General features: G+C 42.6%; 1 protein-coding gene across 3 annotated transcripts in view; it reads left to right on the top strand.

Annotated features, from left to right (window-relative positions):
• Positions 1–24,304, top strand: part of MTUS2 (microtubule associated scaffold protein 2) — a 467,424-nt gene that overhangs the window by 383,849 nt on the left and 59,271 nt on the right. For 2 of the 3 annotated variants that reach the window (XM_037741682.1, XM_017537489.2), the window contains exon 7: positions 15,495–15,561. In XM_037741682.1, coding sequence (XP_037597610.1) covers positions 15,495–15,561 — 67 coding nt within the window. Of the gene's footprint in view, positions 1–4,222; positions 4,512–15,494; positions 15,562–24,304 lie in introns of those variants that run through there. The other variant, XM_017537488.2, reaches the window with a different exon arrangement.

Raw genomic sequence — 24,304 nt, 5'->3', positions numbered from 1 at the left:
TCATCCCAGTTGATGAGGAAAAATTCCATCTAATAAATGCAAAAAGACAAAAATAATCAGAACATTATGTTGCAGTCCCCAGTGAAATAATTGATTCAGGTAATAATTATTAACAAATGAAGCCATTATATGAAAGGGTGAAGGGGAATTTTGCAATGGAGATGAAGCTGTCACATCCGGATCCACTCCAGCTCACTAAAATTGGAACACCCAGACAGGTGCTTCCCCACGGAAGGCAACATGATCCTCACGGCATCACTTAACATCAGTTTTAAGACGTTATCCCCAAAACTGAGTTTGAATCTAACCCAGATTTGAGAGCTAAATTTCACTTAAAGGGATGTAGGAACAGGTGAAGCGACATTACAAAGAAACAAAGAGGCAAATCCAGCATGTAGGACATTCTACAGGGTGGCTGACCCAGTTTCTGAACAAGTCATTGGTATGGCAATGAAAGGAGAGGAGGGGTGGGGATTGCCGTTCATAGAAGACCGGAGAGACTGAAAACCTGATGTAATGTGTGGGCCTCGTTTGGGTCCTGATTCAAACAAAGAAACCAGAAAAAAAAACTTTTTTTTTTTTTTTTTTTTAGAAACCAGCCAAATTTTTTCTATGAGCTAGGTGTTGGATACCAAGGAATAATTGTCAGTTTTATTGTTTTAATGGCATTGTGGTTATGTAAGAAAATGTTCATAATTTTTAGCAATGCATACTAAAGTCTATAGGGCTTTGCTTAGAAATACTTTAACATAGAAATACTTTAACAGACCAGGTGTGGTGGCTCACACCTGTAATCCCAGCAGTTGGGGAGGCCAAGGTGGGCAGTTCACTTGAGGTCAGGAGTTCGAGACCAGCCTGGCCAACATGGTGAACCCCCATCTCTACTAAAAATATAAAAATTAGCAAGGCGTCGTGGCGAGCTCCTGTAATCCCAGTTACTCGGGAGGTTGAGACAGGAGAATCACGTGAACCTAAGAGGTGGAGTTTGCACTGAGCTGAGATGGCACCACTACACTCCAGCCTGGGTGACAGAGTGCAGCTTTGTCTCAACAACAAAAAAAAGAAAAAAAAAAAAAAAAAAAAAAAAAAAAAAAAAAAAAAAAAAAAAAAAAAAAAAAAAAAAAAAAAAAAAAAAAAAAGGAAAAAATACTTTAAAAAAGAAAGGCAAAGGACAAATGAAAATAAGGTAACAGTCTTGGTCATTGCTGAATTGGGGTGAGGGGTATGTAAAGAAAAAGTAAAAAAATAAAAATAGAAAAGGAAAGATGAAATAAGTTGTGCCCACACCTTGAAGACTGTTGAACCTGGAAATAGGAATATGAAGACCTTTGGTATTTATCTCTATTTTTCAGTATGTTTGTAATTTTCATAGCATGTAGAGGAAACAAACAAGGCACAATTATGGAACACAAACACATTTCTCAAAATCTGGGTCGTGTGCACTGAGATCATAGTACGTGTGCGATTTCAACCATGTAGGAAGGACTGAACTACGGAAGTGCCGTGCCCTTCAGTGCCCTCTGTGCCCCAGAAGAGAAGCTGAAAATCACCTCTTTTTGTGTAGCTCCTCCAGTCTCACACTTATCTCCTATGAGCAACTGGTCAGCAAGGCCTCTCATACATCTCCTAAGAATAAGAAGCAATTTTCTAGTATGGTGCACTCTAAACAGTAATTAGGAAAAAACCTGTTTCCTAAGGGGAACTATCTGCAGGAAGATAACTGCGCTGGAAGAAAGCATTTTTTAAATCAATGTAGGGAGCTTAACTTTGCAGGCCTTCCCACCCCGCCTGGCTCCATCCCGAATAGGGCTTTGCTCTGTCTTGATTCAATCCGTACCTGCAGCTTAGGAGCTGTTTGCCTCCAGGTAAATGCAAGATACCACTTCTCTTTTAGAAAAACTGTGATAAAATATAACAAAAAATTCCTCTTCTTAACTATTTTTGAGTGTACAGTTTAGTATTAAGTACAGATGATCCTCAACTTACAACAGGGTTATGAAAATGCACTTTCAACTGAATGGTATTTTCAATTTATGAGGGATTTATTCTGCTATAGCCCCATTGTAAATCGAGGAGTATTCTGAATGTGTCACCATCGTAAAGTGGAAAAGTCATAAATGGAACCATCAAAAGTGGGGGACAGTCTGTATATTTGCATTGTCTCCAGAACTCTTCATCTTCTAAGACGAAAACTCTGTATTCATTGAATAATTCCCTACCTCTCCCTGCCCCCAGCCCCTGGCAACCAGCATTCCACTTTCTGTGTCTGTGAATTTGGCCACTCTAAGTACTTCATATAAGTGGAATCGTACACTATTTGTCCTTTTGTGACTGGCTTATTTCACTTAACATGGTATCCTCAAGTTTCATCCATGTTGTAGCACCTGTCAGCATTTCCTTCCTTTTTAAGGCTGACTAATGTTCCACTGCATGCATACATCACATTTGGTTTATCCATTCATCTGTTGGTGGACATTCTGGTTGCTTCCATCTTTTGGCGAATGTGAATAGTGCTGCTGTGAGCGTTGGGGGCTATACTAAGCCACCACTTTTTGCAACATAAAGTTTTTATCACAGATTTCAAAGCCCTAGGAACAGCTTTCAGCCCAGGTTTGAACTCAAGGTACTGTGAACTTCTCTCCCTCTGAGAGGTCTGCCCAAGCTCACTGCCAAGGAGCATTAGCCTGAGTGAGCGAGAGGCAGCTCTGGACCTCACAACATCGCAGAGTCCAGATGGGGATCCTTGCCTTTTCCCTGACACATTTTGTTTTAAAACAGTAAAAATAAAATATGCTCATGAGAGGGTAGAAAGTAGAAATTCACGCCCTCCTATTTGCCATTCCTCAAGGGTCCGCTGCGGTTACATGAATGTGTGTATCTTTCCAAAGCTTTACTTCCAACATATGCAAATGTGTATGTTTGCTTTGGTTTTTTTTTTTTTTTTAATAAAAATTTTCTTTCTCAGTCAACAATGTATTATCTTTCCATATAATAGAAAGGCATTGAAAAATCTAAAATATTCCCCAAATTGAAGACCCTTATGCATACCCACTTGTATATTTATGTGAGTATTGTTATAGCGTAGATGTGGATATATTGGGTCAAGGTGTGCGTACATTTAATATTTTGACAGGTACAGCCAAATCGGCTTCCTGAAGGATTATGCTAATTTGCCTGTTAGCTTTAAAGAAGGGCTTCAGTTTATTCCTTCAAGTTTAAGGCAAACATTCCAGTCTGTTCCTATTTGATCACTAAATACTTTCCTTTCTCCAAGCCTATAGTACCTAATTAAAATCTGCTCGGAAAATCTGTTAAGTTAGTAAAATCATCTAGTTTTAACAACTATTGTCTGTTTACAGCCTTAGGCAATGTAGTGGGCAAAAATATAATTGTCTGTTTATAAACATGAGAAATTTCAGGATTTCTCCTCTGAGATATCAGGGCATATACAATCCATCATGTAAATATTTGCTTCTTTTACTTGCAGGATTACGTAAATATATTTGTAAACACCAAGTCTTTTTTGAGAAAACAAAACAAACTTTTGCTCCCTGATTCTTTCCCTTTCTAATTTTTAACTGTGTGAAAAACTAGAAAGACCAAGTCTTTTAAAGTCTTTTATGCCAATTTGCGTAGGAGAAATACCTGCCCAAACCCCAATTTTAATTACTCAAGCCAATTGAATGGTGTGTGTATGTCAGCCTAGGCAAGCAATTTCACAGTGATATTTTAAATATGAAGATTTCATCAAATAAGGCAAAAAAAAATTGTTCATGGCATGCAAATTAGAAAATGAGCAATTGGTGGTTCCCATTAGCAACAAATATTCTGAGAAGAGTTTCGTGGGAGAAGCCATATACAGCATGTTTATAAATATTTTTACTTCCCAGAAAAATAGGAGCTAGGATTGCAGCAGAGCCAAGCCCTGGCAGCCCTTTCGAGTGTCCCCAGGCAGTGCCCTGAAGCCCAGGCTCGCCTTTTGTGTTTCCTGCATCCGCTCCAGGCGTGCCTGCGCGGTGCGGAGGCGCATCCCCGCAAGGGGAGGGCTGGGAGCTGCCTCGCACCCGGCAGAGAGCAGGCTGGCTGTGTCCTCTTAAGGAACCAGCATTGACAAATGCTCTGTTGTTACCCGAGTATTGATTTGCCTCACGCCGAGGATTCCAGTGGCAAAGTGACCCTCCCTCCCCCCCGTCCCCTCCCTTCCTAGCTCCCGCCCGCCCTCCCTCCCGCAGCAGCAAGATCCGATCGCTGCTGCCCTGCTCTCCTCGTCCTCTCATTCCTCTGCTTCCTGGATTCCTGAAGTTTAGGAGAAATAAGGTAGCCAAGGCGACCACATGGAAGTTGTGACAGCTCCCAGCGGCGCGCCCCTTTCGCCAGTGTGTGTCAGTACCTCGGCTTAGGAGTTGCCCGCTGACACGTTGAATGAAGGAGGTCCCCTTGCCAGCCAGCCTGCCGGGATGGGCCATTGCTGCTGCAAGCCTTATAACTGCCTTCAGTGCCTGGACAAGACGGTACTTTGCCTTCCCTCTCTCTTCTTTCCCCTCCTCCTTTGCAAGGGCAGAGAGAAAGCCGCGAGCCAGCCACCTCTGTGCCTGTCCCCCTAGCATGCGTGTGCGCTTTGTTGGTGAACAGGAGGCTCCCTTTACTCGTTCCAATGTGCTGAATTGTGAGTGGTGTTCACAGAAACATTTGGTCTCACATACTCTGCAGTGCCTTACATAATTCTGTATTCCTGCAGTCTCAAATGTAACTGTTGCATTTTCCTGAAATAGTAGGATTCTGCTCCAACATCTTGAAATCAAAACTGCCAAGAGATCTTTAGAATATTCTTAATGCATTTTAATGTACCTGTGTAACCTAAGACGTTCCATTGGGGATTTTAGATTAGTTAGGCATGTATTTCTTCGCCAAGTGCTAACTTTGAAAGTTTACCACTCTTTCTTCAAAGCAGCATTCATCCTTGTAATTTATATTCTTCACATCAGAGAAGAAAGCACACGGTATAGTTGTTCTCTCTCTACTTCTTTGCATCTTGGAGAGATGAATAAACATAGAGTTGAAAACTTAAAAAGCCAGAGAGAGTCTGAGGGTGTGTTCAAGTCTTCACTGGAAGAAAAATTCACAGCCAGGGAGTTGAAAACAGAGTGTGCGTGAGAATTATGTAGCAATTCCAACACAAAGCTTTTCTTTGCTTTTGACATTTGCCTGCTCTTGTGAGCTAGCAGAGGGATTCAGATAATGCTTTTAATTTCATTACTAGAAATCTGTTTGCAAGAACTCTTGTCTCTGTGAGACATTTTATTGTCATGCATATTTGGATTTCTCCAAGATGCATGAAATGGGATTTCACAAGGGGTTGAAATTGCCTTCTTTCTACCCATGTGGGCATCAGCTATCTAGATAGCTTGAGGTATGTAGTATGTGACCAGGAGAAGGAAAATATATGGCTTAATATGCAAGCTCATTCAAAAAGCAGTCACCAGTTCTGCTTATGAACTTTGACCTAAAGTAGGGTTACATACCACCTAGGAAAATTAAACTGTACCTTAAAGGCCACTTACTAGTTCTGCCTAATAGAAACAACCACTTCAGTGGATTTGGCTTTTGCTACCGTGAGTATGAACTAAAATATTTATATACACATTTATGTGCTTTGAACAAAATGAAATATAAAGCATTTGCACTCAATTGCACATCTAACATTGAAGTGATTAAGCCTTTTAAGAAGTGGTCACAGAACAGTATTGAAGCCTTGCAACAATAGTTATAATAGAAGGGAAAGATTTGCTACATGTAAAACAGTATTATAAATTTCATATTTATAAACCCTAATACAAAAGTTTTAGAAATAGAGGCTGTAATATGGAGGCCTTTTGGTTTGAGAAAATATGTTTTAAAGGGAATCTGTTTCCCTATTTTGTTTTAAATTAAGTTCTTGAAAATGATTATCCCTATGTCATTCTTGAATTCAGAGATTTTGGAAGATAATTCAATATTATTTCATCTCTTTAGCAGTCGATCTTTAAGTAACTTTCCAGTGTTTTACCTTTGACTTCTAGTTCAATACAAATTATTCTTTACTGATGAAAACTTTAAAACTTACACTGCTTTCATCAGCTTTTTCATTATGTTCACATCTACATTTCTTGGCTTTTCTTTGCTGTATTTCAAAATAGTATTCCCATTTGAAGTTTTATACATGTATTTTCATAGGTGCTCTTTTAAGGAATTGAGGACTTTCTTTTTTAATTAAAAAACACATTGTTTTATGTAGTTGTCTATTTTGCAGAATAACTTCACAGGCAGTATGCCAAAATCATTTATTTAATTGAGAGTTACCTATTGGGCCAGGTGTTCTATACGAGGAGCATAGTAGGATTCCATTCCAACTTCAGACTCTAGAAATCAGTACTCCCAAATCCTACAACAAAGTTCTTCAGTCTGTTAATCAGCTCTAATAACCCCAAAGATGTTGATATGCAGTTTAAAAGAGGCCTGGTAAAATTGTTGATAGCGTTGTTTCTGATCACCTTAACCTAGTTTAATAAACCTTAAAAAAAATAAACATTTCCTCAGAACTTCATATAGATCAAAACGGCAAACTTCATTTTGAGAAATCAAAACAATCTAACAGTTTGATCATAGCGCAGCTAAAGATGTTCTGAAAAACACAGTGGGACAATTAAAGATACTTTTAAAGTAATCAGTTTCAGAGATCCGACTAAAAACTATGAATATCAACTAAAAACTCTGCATATGATGATGCTTCTTTAGCATTAATTTATTAGAGGAAACTAGAATCTTGCCTAGAGTATACAATAAAAAAAATTGTTAAGTGAACAAATTGTTTAAAAACTGTTTGTGCTTATGTATTTCCAACTTATAAAGACCTATCCATTGGAAATGTTTATTATTGGTTTACTCTGTGCCTAGTTACTATTGAGACTATCAAAAAATTCCTAAAAGGCATGGCTGGCCCTTATGTAGTTTACCAATAACTGGTTTGGTTGTACTTCCATTTTTTCCAGAGAACTTACAAGTGGGTAGGCAACAATAGCACACGCAGAACAATTAAACATTAGCACAAGACTGGAGTATAATTGAGTGAAAGTTATGTGATACTGACCATACCTGTTTCTGGAATTTGGTGAAAGGAGAAGTCAGGCTAGAACCGTAGGCAAGGTTTCTTGGAAAAAGTGGAACATGAATTACTCTTTGCAGAATGGAGTGGAATTTTATTAAACTAAAGAGAAGAAATGTAATTCCAAGCAAGGAGCATGTGATGAGAGGTCTATTAGCCTCATTTTATGAAATATGAGAGGGGCAATCTCATGGTAAACACAGTGGGAGATACGGTGCAGAGGGACTATGGGGAACTTTCCAGTCTGAAAGCCAGACCCAGGTTTTTTGTTGGCTGCGTTGTTTTTTGCTTTGTATTGTTTGAGACAGGGTCTCCCTCTGTCACCAGTCTGGAGTGCAGTGGTGTGCTCATGGCTTACTACAGACTTCAACTCCCAGACTCAAACAATCTTCCCACCTCAGCTTTCCAAGTAGCTGGGACCACAGGCATACACCACTATGCTCAGCTTTTTTTTTTTTTTTTTTTTTGGCAGAGCTGGGGTCTCGTTATATTCCCCAAACTTGTCTCAAACCACCCAAAATGTTGGGATAGTAGGTGTGAGCCACCATGCCTGGCCAAGGACCCAGGTTTTTAATTGAGCTAAATAAAAAGTAGGGATCTATGTTGGGCTTTGGAGCAGACAGACTTGTCTACAGGTATTTGAAAGGAATTGTATGACCCAGATGGATCCCAAAGTGTCCATTCACCTATGGACTCAACACGGTCCAAGATGAAGCCAGGAGCTCTGCATAGAAACTCCTTATCCTCAACCTTCCTGAGCTGATGGTTCTTGGAATTCTTGAGTTATTAAGAGGAATAAACTATATGTATAACCTAGAATATCAGCTTCCTTTTAACCATGTGAAATATAACTGACAAGCAAACGATAACAAGCCCGATAAACATGTTATTTCTTTTGAGAGTCAAAAGTCTAGCTCATAAGAAGCCTTGATGCTAATGGAATCTGAGCCAGCGAGTTGTTCTTTAAGAACCCAGTGGCCTCAGAGCTTACTGGGGCTCATCTCCTGTATCTCTGCTCACCTAAAACGTTCCTGGCCCTGGTGACTGCCTTTTCTAAGCTCACTTTACTGTCCAACGCCCCTTGTAATGGACTTGTTATCCCTTACACCACGTTATACATTCAGTCCAACAGCAAGATTTGCTGGTTTAGGTCCTGTCCTGTCCCTTTAGGGGTTAATTTGTATATTTCTACCCTAGCCTTTTATGTGTTGATTCTAATCTCAGAGGCTAGTCTTATTTAGCTGGTCTCTAAATTCTTGGGCGTGGTGGGAGTTAGGAGAGGCACCTCACTGTTCCTCCCAGGCATGCATAGGTGCTCTGACAGTAACAAATTTGAGAGGGTTATTAGAGAAGATGGAATCCAGAAAGGTCAAGAAACTTCTTAGAATCCAGAAAGGTCAAGAAGCTTCTTAAGTGATACACAAATGGATTAAAATGCAGGGAACTGGCTAATTCTCCTTTCTCCTGCACTTCCTCTGAGATCCTGAATTTCCCAGCATTACTTCTTTGGATCAGCATTTCTTCTTCTTGGCTCCATTGATCTCTGTCCTTTCCCATTGTTCATTAGTAATCCAGGTATGGTGTGATATTCCCTTATTAACTACAGCCTCTTGGGAAAGCTGGATGTGTTTTTACCCAGTGACTCTTCCCCACCTGCACAAAGACAAAGGCTGAAATTATCCATTTATAGTAATTTTGATTTCCTCTACTACATGGTATGACTTTGCTCATTTTTCATACAAGTAGATACTGAAATGTATTGAAGAGTCTTAAATAAGAAGGATATTTTGTTTCTGAGAAGCCTATATGAAGTTTCATTTCACAGCAGAAAAGCAGATCATTATACAAAAACGAAGAGGCCCTAGTGTTAATTATATGTGAAAGAAATGATACTTATTGATTAACTCAAGGCATAGTATCAGCGCTGAATTAAAGCTATAATAACTGAAATGAAAAACAAAAGGTCAGCCCACCTCCCGTGGGATTTTTCCACAGAGCTATTATACATTACAACTCTGGCCAATCTTCGTAACATTAATATTGAAAATGAGTGTGATAGCCACAAACAGTGGTATGAAAACAACTCAGATACTTGTATTTTGTTGCTGTAACTTTGCAGCTGGTTCATTCTGAAATACAAAAGAGAATGTTTTCTTATGAAGATGAAGTTCTACCATGTTGATTTTAAACCCTGATGTAAGCTCATGGAGCTCCAGGTGAAAAGCAGTAATGTTTCTGAGAAGAGCAAAAACACCTTTAACCTTTTTGCAATTTAGTGTGCATGTATGTCACATTTGAAATTTTTACATTCACAATTTTAAAAGATCTGGATGTTTCCTCAAAGACGAGAATTCTATAGATCTCTTATTTAATTTCCTGTTGTGATTCGATTATTTAGGTTGGGAAAAAATTGCCCAGCTCACAGGGTTGAATTTTCCTGATCTGCATGGATTTCAGAGCAGGCTAAAAATATAGGAAAGATTAGTTGGGAGTCTTTGGGCTTACATATATATATTTAAATTTACATATATATGTATTTTCTTTTTAAAAAAAAAATCAGGTGGAGAAGAAGGAGCTGATGAAAATGCTCAAATCTGCAGTGAATTTTCTGGAATTGTACCCCTGTAGCCAACCAATAATTCCTGCAGGGAGTTTCACAGATCAGAGGCAGAAAGTTGGAGGGAAAAGGGGCCCGTCTAATGGGCTGACAGAGGTTCCCAAAAGGCCCCAGGTGCTGTTTTGCCTGGGATGCCCTCTCCATATCCTGCTGCTCTCAGTTTAAATCTCTAAGACAGCTTTGCCCTGTTGGGTTAGAGTGCATTGTTCTGTAATTGTTCATCCATTTATGATGATGTCATAATGACTCTGGATGTCAAGCTCTTTGAGAGCAGAAATGTCTGCCAGGCACATAGTAGGCACCCAGTGGGCATGTGTTATTTGGCATACATTTCCTATTTCTGGATGAGTTGGGGTGAAAGCACCTCAGACTTACCCAGCATTCAGTTTTAGTAGCAAATAGCTGTTCCACTGGTTTCTAATTTGTGGAGTAGCACAGGTGGCTGGTGCCCAAGCATAGAATCACAGGGATGATGCTAACAGGGACAGGCGTTTTCACTTCCCATTACCATCAGGTTCACAGGGTAGCATCCACCCTCTGAAGAGATAACGCCCAGTGACCACACATGTTAAAATAACAGAGTATGGCAGGCTTGCCTGGGCATTGGCCACACATCCCATTGCTTGAGGTTAATGGGGTGATTAGTGGGTTGTCCGCCTTGCCAGGCTGCTCTAGCAAGGAAAGGTGAAACGTAGTATCCCCTGCGAGTATGTGAAAAGTCTTAGATTGGAGCCATGTCTAAAAAGAAGCAGAAGCTTCACTGTAGCAGACTTGCAGGGGTATGTTTAGGACAAGAGGCACAGAGAGTGAGTTGGATGTGTCATGGGAGTAGCTTGTCTTGCATTCCATCTGTGAATAAGAGATATACCATGCCAGAATGAATGGAGAACTTGGCGTGCAAAGGAGAGCAGTGCATGACCAAATAAAAGAGGTGGCTAAGAAGACACAGCTGCTGGTTTGGGGCTTAGATAAATGTTCTCAAAGTGTCGATTTCCAGTTAAGCCTGTCATAGAATAAACAGAAATTTTAGAGGAATGGCCTTGTTAGGCTTTGCAACTTCTGGACTATGTCACCAGGATAGTTTGGATGGTTAACACTGAGTTCTATTTTTAGCCTTCTTGAGTGCAAATAGGAGCTCATGTACTTGGCACTCACTGGGAATTTTCCACTTATCTCCCATTTAGAGAGGCACTGATCTAACCCTGGGCCCTCGGAGGAGGCCTTGCTCATATTTCAGTCAACCCACGGTGTCATCACCCAGACCAGGCATAGTTTGGGGAACAGAGGGGAATAGTGACTTGAGAGCCTTTCCAAGGGAGTCCTGGGTGTTCACCAGAACCTAAGGGCCTTGCAAGACCACACTGGATTCTGTTGAATCATGAAAGTTGGAGGAATAACTTTTGAGGCAAGGAGCAGTGAATGGAAGATTCCCTCTTGCCTAAGGAACAATGCTCCTGCAGTCATTGCTATTGACTCATTTCATTGCAGGGCAGCACTACCTCATTCTGGCTTGGCTTACAGGAAGCAAAAAGTAACTTTCTTGATGCAGAGAATTCATAAATTAGAAGAGTTGATATCATTTCAAAAACAAGCACTTGCGGAAGAAGGGCTGTCGCCAGGCTGCACAGGCTGGCCTTAGCGAGCCAGAGCTGAGCTGTGCCAGCATCTTCAGCAGCAATATATTCAGAGGTCATCAGACAGCATCCTGCTAGAGGCTGGTAGGGAAAACTAAACAGCTACTCTCTCAGAAGCTATAGCCTAAGTAGGCTATACTGAAATGGGTCCAGACACTGGAAACAGGCTAACGTGCAACTCACGAATCAACACCCAGGACAAAGACAGGCAGTTCAGGCTGTGAAGTGGGCTGTGAATGCAGCCAGGGTGTGGTTTCGTTGGACAGAGTAGTCAGGAGTGGACCCTGCCTCTCTCCCAGTCAGACATGGAAGGCTTCTTGGTAATAAGTGCTCAGATCCAAGCTGAGGCTCAGTGCAATTTGGGTCTTGTTGTTGCATCTGTCTAAGCATGACTAGGAGGGGAAATATTGATGTGCTTGTGTTTGATGAAGAGTGTGGACAATGGGTGGAAAGTCCTACCTTTGCCATTTCCTGGTGGGTTGAGCAGAGGACAGCCACTTCACCACAGAGCCCCAGTTTTCACCTCCATAAAGGGAAATAAGACCCAGGACCCTCTGGACAGTGTCTGGAGGAGTAAATGACATAAAGGGCTTACCTCGTATTGTGCCTGGACTACAGAGAGTGTTTGATGCTGGACAGCTTGAATCACCTGTAGTAATTGATAAATAATACTTAGCCGGAACTTGCCAGAGTTCAGTTCTTTTCCTTGACACTTTTCGTCATCAGGTTTGTTGCTTATCTTTGGCAGCAACAAACCTTATCAACCCTTCCTTGGTAAGCCATGTGATGAGTATAGTTTGGAACTGGCTGCTTTAGAGACTGAACTTGCAAAAGGATGGGGATGAGGGTGGATGGGGTCATCTTCATTGGGTCTTCGTGATCTGTTTTAATAGCCTCTGCTTCCCCGGGAAATGGTACAAGGTCTCTAATCTCACTTCTATTTCCTTTCCACTTCCTTGCCTATCTCTCTCCGTCTCTTCCCATCCCCTTCCTTTCTTTCCTTGATTTTTGTTTGTTTGTTTGTTTGGTTTGGTTCTCACTTGGTTTCCATCAATCTTATTTGTGTTTCTCCTAAAGCAACAGATGGATGGGGAAGGCCTGGCCCCAGAGCATCAGCATTAGCTTTTCACAAAAGTGATTCAAGTCTGAAGACCTTCATCAGCGATCCCCCTCATAGTCAGCACCGTTCCGCAGAGGCCTGTCCCTTTCACAGGGCCTTCTGGCCACTCCTTCCCCACATGCCTGATTCTTCTGTGACTAGGAGTGTGGACTGATTTGCTGTGATGTGGGAGATCCCTAGGGCATGACTCTGTTAACATGCAGCAGGGGCCGTGACAGGGAAGCAATTTCTAACTCATTGGCTCTGAGTTAGAAATTAGAATTCATTTGTTGTTTTTGTTATGTTCTGATTGCTCACTGCCTGGCCCAGTCTAAGTCTTTGCAACTCTCATTGCTCTGAGAATGAACGCTGTATAATGCTATTTCTGTACTGATAAGCATACAATTTCAATTCTCTGGATGTGTTTAAGAATTAGAGAATATGAGTATTCAAAATTATTCTTGACAGTAAAAGCAAGTTAGTTTTTCCACTAAGATTATTTCAGGGTCAATACCAAAATTAGCACTCTCCACAATACCAAATTTGTTTAACCTACAGGAACACGATTGTCATCTGGCCAAATTATGCTGCTGTTAAAACGAGCATATAATCCCTGCAAACTGTCTAATTAGAACATGTTCCCTGTTCTGGCTTCTCCAATCTGCGAACCACATCAAAGATTAAGCAAAATCAGGGCAGACCAGGAAGGTGCTTAGAAAAACAGAGCGTAGGCAAGGCACCATGGCTGACACCTGTAATCCCAGTACCGTGGCAGCCACAGATTGGGCAGATTGCTTAAGCCCAGGAGTTTGAGACCAGCCTGAGCAACATGGTAAAACCTTGTCTCTACTAAAAGTAAAAAAAACTAGCCAAGCATGGTGGCTACTTGGGAGGCTGAGGTATGAGGATACCTTGAGCCTGGGAGGTGGAGGTTGCAGTGAGCCATGATCAAGCCACTGCATTCCAGCCTAGGTGACAGAGTGAGATCTTGTCTCAAAAACAACAAAAACATAAACAAAAACAGAGGATAAGACTGATATGCAAATTCTAAATGTATTTAGATAATTAATATGGAAAAGCACCATTTAGATAGTTGCAAATGAAATAAAAGGAAACAACAGAAATATAATAACAACTGACACTTATAAGAGCTTGCTAAGTGCTGGAAACTACCTACATCACATACATTAATTTATTTAATCCTCATGACAACCCCGCACAGTGGGTGCGGCATTAGAGTAGGATTATTGAGATATGGAGTAGGATTATGCAAGAAAATACATGCTCTCAGGTGTAATTGCTAGCTTTGAAATTTTCTGTGGGCTGGGATGGAAGGAGAGAACTTCATTAATGAGATGGGAGGTATATCTTTGGGATGCTGTAACAAAATATAAACTGGGTGGTTTATAAACAACAGAAATTTATTTCTCACAATTCTGGAGGCTGGGAAGCCTAACATCTAGGCTCCAGCAGATTCAATGTCTGCTGTGGGACACTTTCCTGTAAACAGTGCCTTCTGGCTGTATCCTCACATGGAGGAAGGGACAAGGCAGCTCCCCTGGGATCCCTCTAATTTTATTCATGAGGGATCCACCCTCAAGACCTGATCACTTCCCAGAAGCTCCACCTTCTACTATCATCAGCCTGGAGGTGAAGATTTCAACAAATGAATTTTAGGGGGACTTAGGGGGATACAAACCTTCAGACTGTAGCATGGTCCATTGTCCCCCTCAGAGGACAGATCTAGTGGTACATTTTCTTAAGGAAACCATTAGCTCATAATTTTTTACTCCCGTGATGAAAATAGCCCTCAGCATGTTATGAAAACAGAGTTTTATTTTTGGCATGATGAATATTATGACACGGCTTAGCGAATGCCCTTTGGATAACCCGAGACCCTCCCACCAACCCAAAGCAGCACACTTGTTACCCGCATCTAAAAACAGCACACCAGAAACAATATTGTAAGAACGGTCTGGTCACATTCAGCACATGTCCTTCAGAGGTGCTGAAACCAAAGGCAACAGTGGTTAAAGGAGAAAGAACATTCTCCAGGCCCCGACGATATTCACGCCAATTATTTGGTCCACATTTTAGTCAAAATTCCCTCTCTGGAAATCAGTTTGCTTTGAGAGTTCATTCTGCAGAATGGCAGTAACCTTCTTTGAAGGCTTGTATTTTTGGTATCTCTAACTTGAAGAGAATTTAATTTATGTAGCACATGTTTTCTGGTTATTATTAGTGATAAAGTCATAATACGCTGTTTATGGTGACTCAATAACGCAGATTGCAAATTCAGCGTATATTCCACTACTTCCCTACTTTGTATCAGATAATGTATTTTATTTTAAACAACTTAGCAGTCATTTAGTTATACGTGGCATTTTTTGCACTAAATGGTATTTCAAGTGTGAGATTTTCTCTTTTTCATCTATTGATGCTGACAGTGGAACAAAAAACTTGGAAACCTTAAATATTGTTGTTGGTCATATTACAAAGAAAAAGGTTTCATGCTAAGCCTTCTGCCCTGATCTGTGTTACTGATTAGGTAGCTAATCGTGTATGGACAAAAGGGTAAGTTTAAAAAACAGTTGGTAAAACAAGCACCTGGCCCTCAGGGAAATATGGGACAGACTTTTTTAATGGTCAAAAATCTCATTGTAGTGATAATAATAAACATTATATAATAACATATGGTACTAGATTAATGCATGGGACATAAATATGCAAAGAATTATTGCAGGATGATATACAAGATTGTAATCTAGATGAAAGCACAACCACGGGTGTTATTATGACGCAAGCTTTGTCATTTGAATGGGATACAAATGAATGAGTCAGACTTGACTTTGTAAGTTTTTATATGCTTATATAACGTGAAAATTGTCTCCTTAAGGACTGGACTTATAAATAATTGCTTAATATGATTCATTAATTACACATGTGAAAGTGCTTATCTAGCAGAAAACTAGGGGACTCCCGGTATCCGTTTTGTTTTTTCAGAATGAAAGTGCCCTTGTGAAAGAAAAAGAGCTGTCAATCGAACTTTCGAACATCAGGGATGAAGTTGGTAAGTAGGGCATTGAAAATGAGGAGCATAAAGAATGTCTTTTCCTGATTCCTGTGAATGTGTAACAAAAGCAGTTACGCCTCCTGTAATAAGCCAGTGCAGACCTGCCTAGATGAATGAAGTGTTTCACCCAGCACAGTGGTGCGCTGCTGTGGCCTTAGTGGGGAACCATAATTTTCACGTGTCTGTTGTTAGAAAGACAGCTTCCTAACAGTTCACAGTGGAGCTCGTCAGGCCTTGACTCTGCTATTTGCAGACAGCAGCACATACATCAGCCTGCACTGATCCACCTGGGTCCCCTCTGATAAAAATGAGTTGCTGTCTGCAAGGTACGGATGTTCCATGGCTTCCTGCCACTGTCTACCCTGTCGCGAATACTCCGTGATCTAGAACAAGGTCAAAAACACAAATCTGGTTGGATTAAAAATTATGAGAGTTTATGTTGAAATTTCTAATCTTTGGCTGATGAGACGGTTTGGTGCAGTCTGAACCACAGAGACCTTACAAATAAAATGATCCCCAAACCCTGGGGATGTGGCTTTCACCGTAGGTCAGGGACAGGACCCGGTATTTGCCATGTTCTCATTGCTTGATCCCATTTTCCCTCTTGACCATCTGTTATTCTCTTTCCCCAGGAATCAGTCATCAAAGCTGAAATACACATGGCCTGTTCCCATTGCCCGCTATTCCTCTCCTTACCAGTGAGCACTTCACCTCCTTCACGTAGTGTGGTCCTGGGAGCAGCCCACTGTGTGCAGGTGTGGCTTCCTCCGTGAGTGAAGGGAGGGGAGCAATCCCAGGTGTCCTTGGCAGCCATGTAGATATGCAGAAGGCTGGACTTCCCCAGGAACCTCAGGCCCTCAGGTGTGCAGTCGACAGAACAGTGAGATCCAAGCTTAGCTTTCTCCAGTCCTTTTTTATTCCTCTCTCCCTTTTTAAAAATGTACTTTTTTTCTCCTCTGTGAGTTATGTGACTTCTTTGACGTTAGATCAGGACCGTAATGGTCTCTTCTCCTCTCTAAGGACAGCAGGTGCTTGTGGGAAAGCAGCAAATAATAGGCCCCTTCCCAGCCTTGGTTGTGTGTGATCTGGAGCAGCAGACCGGGGACTGTTTCCATTCTTTTCTAAGGAAAGACTCACCACCCTTCACCTATGGAGCCACAGGTCCCATGTGATTGGCTGCCCTCCTGTGCATGCACACATTGTACATGCATGCGTGCGTGCGTGCACCACACACACACACACACACACACACACACACACACACACACACACTGAGGGCTGTCCTTCTCAGTGACTCCTAGCGTCTCTTTAAAAGGTCCTTCCTCCTCCTTCCCCACTGTTGGAAACCACCATATCAAAAAGGAGTTCCTCCTTCCTCATCAGATGAACTGCAAAGACCCACCCTCTCCACTCATCCATTTTAGGGCCTGCCCTCAGTTGGAGGTGACTCTGAGGCTTCTTCTCCTCAGCAAAACTGCCAAAGAACAGGTTTCACCTCTTCTGACCTTCAGGTCAGTTCCCAGGGGATGTGGAGGTGGAGACAGCTGGGAGACCTTGCCTTGCTGCCTTGTAGAGGTAGAGACCCTTTGAGATGGCACTGTGGGGGCAGCTCAGAGACCTAGGCTAGAGGTTCCAAAATCCTCAATTCACAGTGATCACAATGTCTCCGTAATTTTTTTTCACAGTCTCAAGGCCAAATAAATACCTCATAGCTCTACTTATTAAGGAGGTAGGCCTAAGCCACAAGTGTGTATGTCCTAACAACTTGGTGGCCATTTGAAAAACTGAACATACACTGAAAGAAAAAAAATATATTTTTGTTTCATTCTTAAGGAACCACAATGACTTGCTTGTGATTGGGTGCCACACAGCTTCTCGAACCTTGGCATCTGATTGGATGAGGCCATCCTCGTGACTTGTTTCACTGATTTTCACTGCATACTTTTTATCACAGCAGAAGCCAGAACTTCAGCTTCGCAAAGATATGATATCATCAGAGGGAATGAAGTGTGAGCTAATGTTACGCTAACGTCAAAACTCTGAACCGCCCAACCCAGCAGTTCGCGTGGCATCCAGCAGGGAGACAGCATTGGTGTGTTTCCCCTGGAAGTATTAATAGCAGGAACCCTGCAGTGCCCTGTGAGTTTGCTGCAGTGGCCCAGGGTGCCTCAGCACACAGTTTGTGAACCACAGGCTTAGGGACGCTTCCCTGCCCTCAGTGGCCAGGAGACTTAAGCGCGAGGAAGGTTGGGTCTTAAGAGACTCAGGAACTAAAAGTTGCTTATGAGTTATGGTTCAGCTAGAAAAGTGTGCGGTGTTACCCCCTGTAATTTCTAGCTCCTGCCAGCTTTCCACCTCTTTTAGCAAGTTATGTTGGTCTTGGTTAAGGGAGTGATAGAAAAGCACTGAATTATGTGAGAGCTATCAAGTCTGTAGCCCTGAAATGCTGTAAGCCAATCCCTGAGTATGCTTTCCTGTGAAATAGATGAGTTTCTAGGGGTTTCCAAGGCTTGGCAGTTCTGAGCGTGGGCTTTAGGTTCAGGAGGGGCGAGCTGGTAGACCTCTCTGTCCCTCAAGTTCCCCCTCATAAAATGGAAAGTCAATTAAAGAAGACAATGCTGATGAAGCACTCCGTAAAGGTGACTCTCATAACTATCCAGCGTGTAGCACCTTGAACCCAAAGGTAAAAGATGGAAATTTCCACTCCAGGGTGAATTTCTCCCCAGAGAGACATGTGCACTCCCCATGGGCAAGCTCTGGCTCTGGGGGCCCTGCACCCTCTGATGCAGTTGTGTTGGGTGCCGAGTGTGCCAAGTATGAGGCTGCTTCTCTCTGTGCTTTCCCGAAGCTTCTAAATGCAGCAGGCGCTACCCAAGGATTACATTGGGTTTTGGGTTTAAGTCTTATTTGATTTCTGCATAAGGGCTAAGAATAGAACCAGAATTCTCTGCCAGATGAAAAAGTATCCGGAGGGAGGGCGGAAGGCCTTGGCAGAAGCACTGCCTGGCCCCTTCAGCCCAGCCTTTATCCCCGCAGACAGTTCAGCAGCAAGCACCCAATCCACAGCGGAGATTGCCTTGGTGAAAAAGAAAGACCCAGGGGAATGGGGGGGACCAACTGTCAACTGTAAAGCGCATGAGCTCTGGCGTCTTGACGTGCAGTGTCTTCTCTTGCTTGCCGGGAGAAGAGCGTTGAGCATGCAAACCTGGCTTACAAGTGACCCAGAGAGAGGAGTGTGGCTATTCCCTTCCCCTTAGCACCAGCCCTGTCCTAAGTTAAGGCTCATGTCAGCTGAGTCTAATGGGAGCTGAAGGTGGAGGGATGTGGTTGGATGTTGGGGAGATGGAATTCCTAAGGACTCTAAATTCAGACAAGGAGGAAGGAAAGAAGAAAGTCAGAATAGTTAGGTGTGTTTATTGCAGATTCCAGAACAGGGCTGCCCTGTCTCCCAGATCTAAAAATTGCTGCTTAAATTATTTCATACCCATTAAATTGCTGCTCTAAAGTCCACCAATATCTATTAATAAGTACCCATCCATTGTCCAAACTTTTGAGGTCAATAAATGCAATCAAAAACTTTGGCATCTGGGCTGGGTGCATTGGCTCATGCCTATAGTCCCAGCACTTTGGGAGGCCGAAGTGGGTGAATCACCTGAGGTCAGGAGTTCGAGACCAGCCTGGCAAACATGGTGAAACCCCGTCTCTACTAAAAGAATACAAAAAATTAGTCCAGTGTGGTAGTGGGTGCCTGTAATCCCAGCTACAGAGGAGGCTGAGGCAGGAGAATCACTTGAACCTGGAAGGCGGAGGTGGCAGTGAGCAGAGATTGCACCATTGCACTCCAGCCTGGGCAACAAGCGTAAAACTGCATCTCAAAAAAAAAAAAAAAGAAAAAGCTTTAGCATCTGGTCAGAATCAGCTTTGTCTGTGTTTGTAGGGGTGATGCATATTAGAATCACCTGCAGTGCTGCCCTAGGCAACACAGGGAAAATATTTGCCAGTGAGGCCTAGGCTATTTTGTTTTAAAGCCCCCAGGTGTTTATTAAGTACAGTGAAGCTGGAGATTCAATGAACTACACCGGAGGAACAAGGAGCTTGATTTGGGCCAGGGACAAGGTTGAGGCAGGGAGTACATCATTTGGGATAGGCCCTGGGCAGCAAGGCACGGCCAAGGGAGAGCAGCATAGGTGGGTGGGGAAAGGTGCAGAAAAGCAAAATGCGAAAGACAAATCGCACCTGTTTGGAAATTACACAGAGGCTGGTCTGGCTCCTGAGAAATGGCAGAGGATATCCCCTTCCTTCACTCCCGTCCCCTTCCTTCATCTTTGCCTGTCTGCCCCGGGGGATTCCGTCTTCTCAAGTCAGCCACTCTCCTGGTTAGATGGGCTTTGGGGAGCTAAGCATGGAAAGTAATCCCCAGTGCATTTGCAGACACTGCCCATTGATACCTTCCCATTTGTGACATCGCTGGTGGTATCACGACTGAATCTTCTAGAGGGTCTGTAGTTTGAACAGTGCCCTCTACCAGAGACTTGACCTGTGTCCTCACACACTGGAAGAGAATCTCCAGTAGTTTTTCAGTAAGAATTTCCTGGCAATTGATTTACAAGTAAACCTTGAGAACATGCCCTAGTGAGTGCTGTATTCTGATGCCAGGGGTATGGAGGGTTTCTCCATACTGATGGCCAATTCTTCCTCATTAGCGGGTTGTCCAGTGATTCCATTCAGTTCTCACACTAAGGGCCTAGGGTTAGTATCGACCCCCAGGGTGAGGGCTCAGTCCTACAAGGCTGCCTCCTCCACCTTAGAAACCAGTCCTAAGTCTCAGCAGCCACCCAAGATTTTGTCCAATCTGCTGTAAACTCGGAGGTTCCCACAACTCCCTTCTCAGGTTTGATAATTCACTAGAATGATGCACAGAGCAAGCTATATGGCCGGGGGTGGGGTGGGGGGTAAAGAGGGGAGTGTCCATGCCCTCTGGGTGTACCATCTTCCCTGCACCTTGGTATACTCACCAAACCTGAAGCCCTCTGAATCACGTTCAGGAGTTTATATAATTCTGGCATGGCACGGTGGCTCACACCTATAGTCCCAGCACTTTGGAAGGCCCAGGCAGGTAAATCACTTGAGGTCAGAAGTTCGAGAGCAGCCTGGCCATGGCGAAACGCCATCTCTACTAAAAATACAAAAAATAAAAATAGCCAGGCATGGTGGCACATCCTTTAATCCCGGCTACTTGGGAGGCTGAGGCAGGAAAATTGCTTGAACCTAGGAGGCAGAGGTTGCAGTGAGCCGAGATTGTGCCACTGCACTGGAGCCTGGGTAACAGGGCAGGAGAAGTTTATATAATTCTATCCCCAGCCTCCCTTCCTCTCCCTGGAAGTTGGTGGGTGAGACTGAAAGTTCCAATCCTCTAATGACTTGTTTCTTCTGGTGACCAGCCCCATCCTAAAGTCAAATAGCGACGCTACCCTAAGTCACCATTAGCATAAACTCAGGTGTGATTGAAAGGGGCTCATTTTGAGTCACAAAAGGTAAACCTACCACTTGAAAAACTCTAAGCATTTTAGAGGCTTGTGCCAGAAACTGGGGAGAAAGATGGAATATATTTTCTATTACCTAGACCAGGTCCTACAGTCATGGAGAATGATTCATTTAGCGAAGCTCTGAGTGCCTTGTGTGGAGCAGGCAGGGAAGTCATAGGATTTTAGGGCTGGTCCAGACCAGAGTGACAGTGGCCTATCCATTGTGTTTTAGAGATCAGTCTGCAGACGTGTTTCAAAGATCTTGACTAAAGCTGGGACTTGTGCAAAAAGTACCAAAAGAAAAACTTTGTTCTCTTTAATCTCAGGCCCTTCATGCATCCAACAGCTATTTCTTGAGCACCTGCTTTTGCCAGGCACAGGCTGGTCACCATGGGTGGTGGAGTAGGTTATGCCCTTTAAAGGGGCACCCCTCTGGGTCAGGGCTGAAATGCATCCATATTGCAGCTACCACCAAGCCCTGTGCCCTGGCATGAGGCTGCTGCAACTCAGAGGAAGGGACACTTTTTCCCTATGTTGCACAAAGGCTCTGTGTGGGCTAGATTGACCAGATGCTTAGTACCAAAGATTCTGTGGTACATAAGACTCAGCTCATCTTCTTAAAGAGTTTACAATCAAAGGCTCTGTGTAGGAAGTGCTATCTGCTGTGGACCTCATGTGCTAAGGTACAGGTAGATGCCTATGGGCAGTGGGGAGAGCACAATCACTGAGCACCTACTAACGCCTGCTGCCCCCAGCAATTCTGCCCTGGACCAGTGGTTGCCATGACCACTTCCAGGCACTGCCCGTGCTGCACACCTAACAACAGAAAAAGTGTTTCCCTCTTTCTTTTTCTGTGTATTAGAGTCTTCATACTTGGCGTTTCATAGCCATAACATGTTCTGTCGTGCTAATAAGTTACAATAAGCTCTTTTTGTTTGAACATTTGAATTTTTATCATTTTTTGCTGTTATGCAGCAAGTATAGTGTTTGCAAATTACTTTTTACCTCTTTTGTTTTCTTGGGAATATATTCTCAAAAGCACAGACTGATAATTTTGGGAGGATTTTACATTTGTTCCAAATGTATCTGTAATGCAAAATGGGTTGAATATTTATTCTGTAAATCAAGATAAAAGATTATGGTGGATTTCATCTTAGCGTTGCCAGGGTTGCCTTATAAAGAGGAAATTAAATCTTTTCTCTCTCCCTGTCATACACACACACACACACACACACACACACACACACACACGAGAAGAGACACATAATATCCAAGTATGTATCAAGATGTAGTTTGGGATGGAGCCTTTTGTGGTTCAAGAGCAGAGTCCCTGTGGAGTACTGAATTTGCTCATATTTGTGTTACATTGTACAGGTTGATTATTCACAGTTCAAAAATCCAAAATCCGGAATGCTCCAAAATTCAAAAGTTTTTCAGCACCGACCTGATGCTCAAAAGAAATGCTGATTGGGTCCTTTTGGATTTCAGATTTTTTGATTAGGGGTGCTCAACTAGTAAGTATAATGCAAATATTCCAAAATTTTAAAAAATCAGAAATGTGAAATGCATTTGGTACCAAGAATTTCAGATAAGGCTGCTCAGCGTGTGTTTCCTTGGAGACAGGGCACTCTGGTGTCAAAAATGAAATCAGATCAAATTAGAATTTTAAGAGTATATGATGCATACAAAAGAATACATCATGAACTGGGAGACCTGAAACCAAAAAATGGCACTGAGCCTCAGTTTTACAGCAGTTGTAGCACCGTTTCTAGAGCATAAAGAGGAAGTATTTTGACTTTTTTCATGATTGGCTGTCATATATTCTTTTTTAAGGCAAATAGAGCTGTTTGAGCTGATTCATCTGTAGCCGTTTGGTTTGATTTCATTGAATCATTCTTATAAAGAACAAAAGCTTTCCTGTGTGTTTTGTTTAGGGTTAGAATAATTACCTGTTTGGGGAAATGAGGGTGACTTAAGTTTCGGTTGTCTGGCTCTAGGTGGTTTGTCTTGGGGTATCTAAACAGTGGCCTCCATTTTTATTTTTTTTAAATGCTGATCATAAAGGATCTCATCCTCAACTCACCCTCCATGGATGATGGCTCTTGTCTGTGGGGTTGTCGGGAGTTGGGTATGTCCTTGGAAAAGGCTTCCCCAGGTGGTGGTGGTTGTGGGGATGAAAGGGCATTTTGGATCCCCAGGAAACCAAAACCCAGCACCACACCCAGGGAGGAGAAACAAAGATGCTAGAAATAGATTTAATATTTGATTTTTCATCACATTTTAAAATTTTCCAGAAAATAAAATATGACCCTTGATTTTTCTGATGGAACACCACATTCTGAATTCCAGAGTCAAATATTGAATCCTTGAAGGGCGCTGATATATTTGTAAGCACTGAAATTGATTTATAAGATGCTCTTCCCCAGAAAGGATCATCTCCTTTCAAGATCCTATTCCTTAAATTTTGTTTACTGCCATCAGGTGGATGTTTAAGGTTCTCTCCCTAGCCAAGCTAAGAGAGAAAATGACATCACAGTCACATTGTAACTGCCTTATTAGAAAACCTGAGTCTTAAAAATCACTGTGAATTAGACAAACTCCACCAGACAGAAAACATGCAGTGCAGTGGCAATACAATGGAGCCTTCTGGCTGGCAGCCCCCGCTGACCCTGCTGCTCCACCAGCCAGACCGGAAGGCCTGTTGAAATGTACATGGACCAGTGCTGCCTCCCCAGCAAACCTCCCGTCATGCTCTTTCCTGGGGCTGCTCAAAGCTGTGACTATCTGAATGTGGCATAGAATTGGCTTTTAACTCTGAATTTCTCAATCACCCCAGCTACTGGCTTCATTGGCCGGAACTAAGTCACAAGGCGAATCTAACCACAGTAGAGATGGAGAAATGTGCTTTTCCTCCCCTTGGTGACCTTGCCTAGATACTTCCCGATTCACCTGCAGCTGCCCCCAGTCCCCAGTACTGCTGGACAAAGCTGCCTCCTGCTCCTGTGCCCCTTACAGAGCCTCTGTGCCCTCCTGAGCTTGTGATAGCCTCTGTTCTCAGTTCCCCCTCCCAAGCCAGGCCACACGTTTTCATTTTCCTGCTTGTTTCAGATTTAAGATGGACGTTGCTTTTTTATCTTTACCAAGCACTTTAAAAATACTAAAAATTAAATATAGTTGAAAAACAGAATGCTGTATGTAATAAAGCACCTTTTTTT

Source organism: Cebus imitator, unplaced genomic scaffold, assembly GCF_001604975.1.
Source record: "Cebus imitator isolate Cc_AM_T3 unplaced genomic scaffold, Cebus_imitator-1.0 Scaffold103, whole genome shotgun sequence".
In the NCBI taxonomy this organism is placed as follows: domain Eukaryota; kingdom Metazoa; phylum Chordata; class Mammalia; order Primates; family Cebidae; genus Cebus; species Cebus imitator.
The sequence above is the reverse complement of the archived record's forward strand: the minus strand, read 5'-3'. Positions and strand labels throughout refer to the sequence as shown.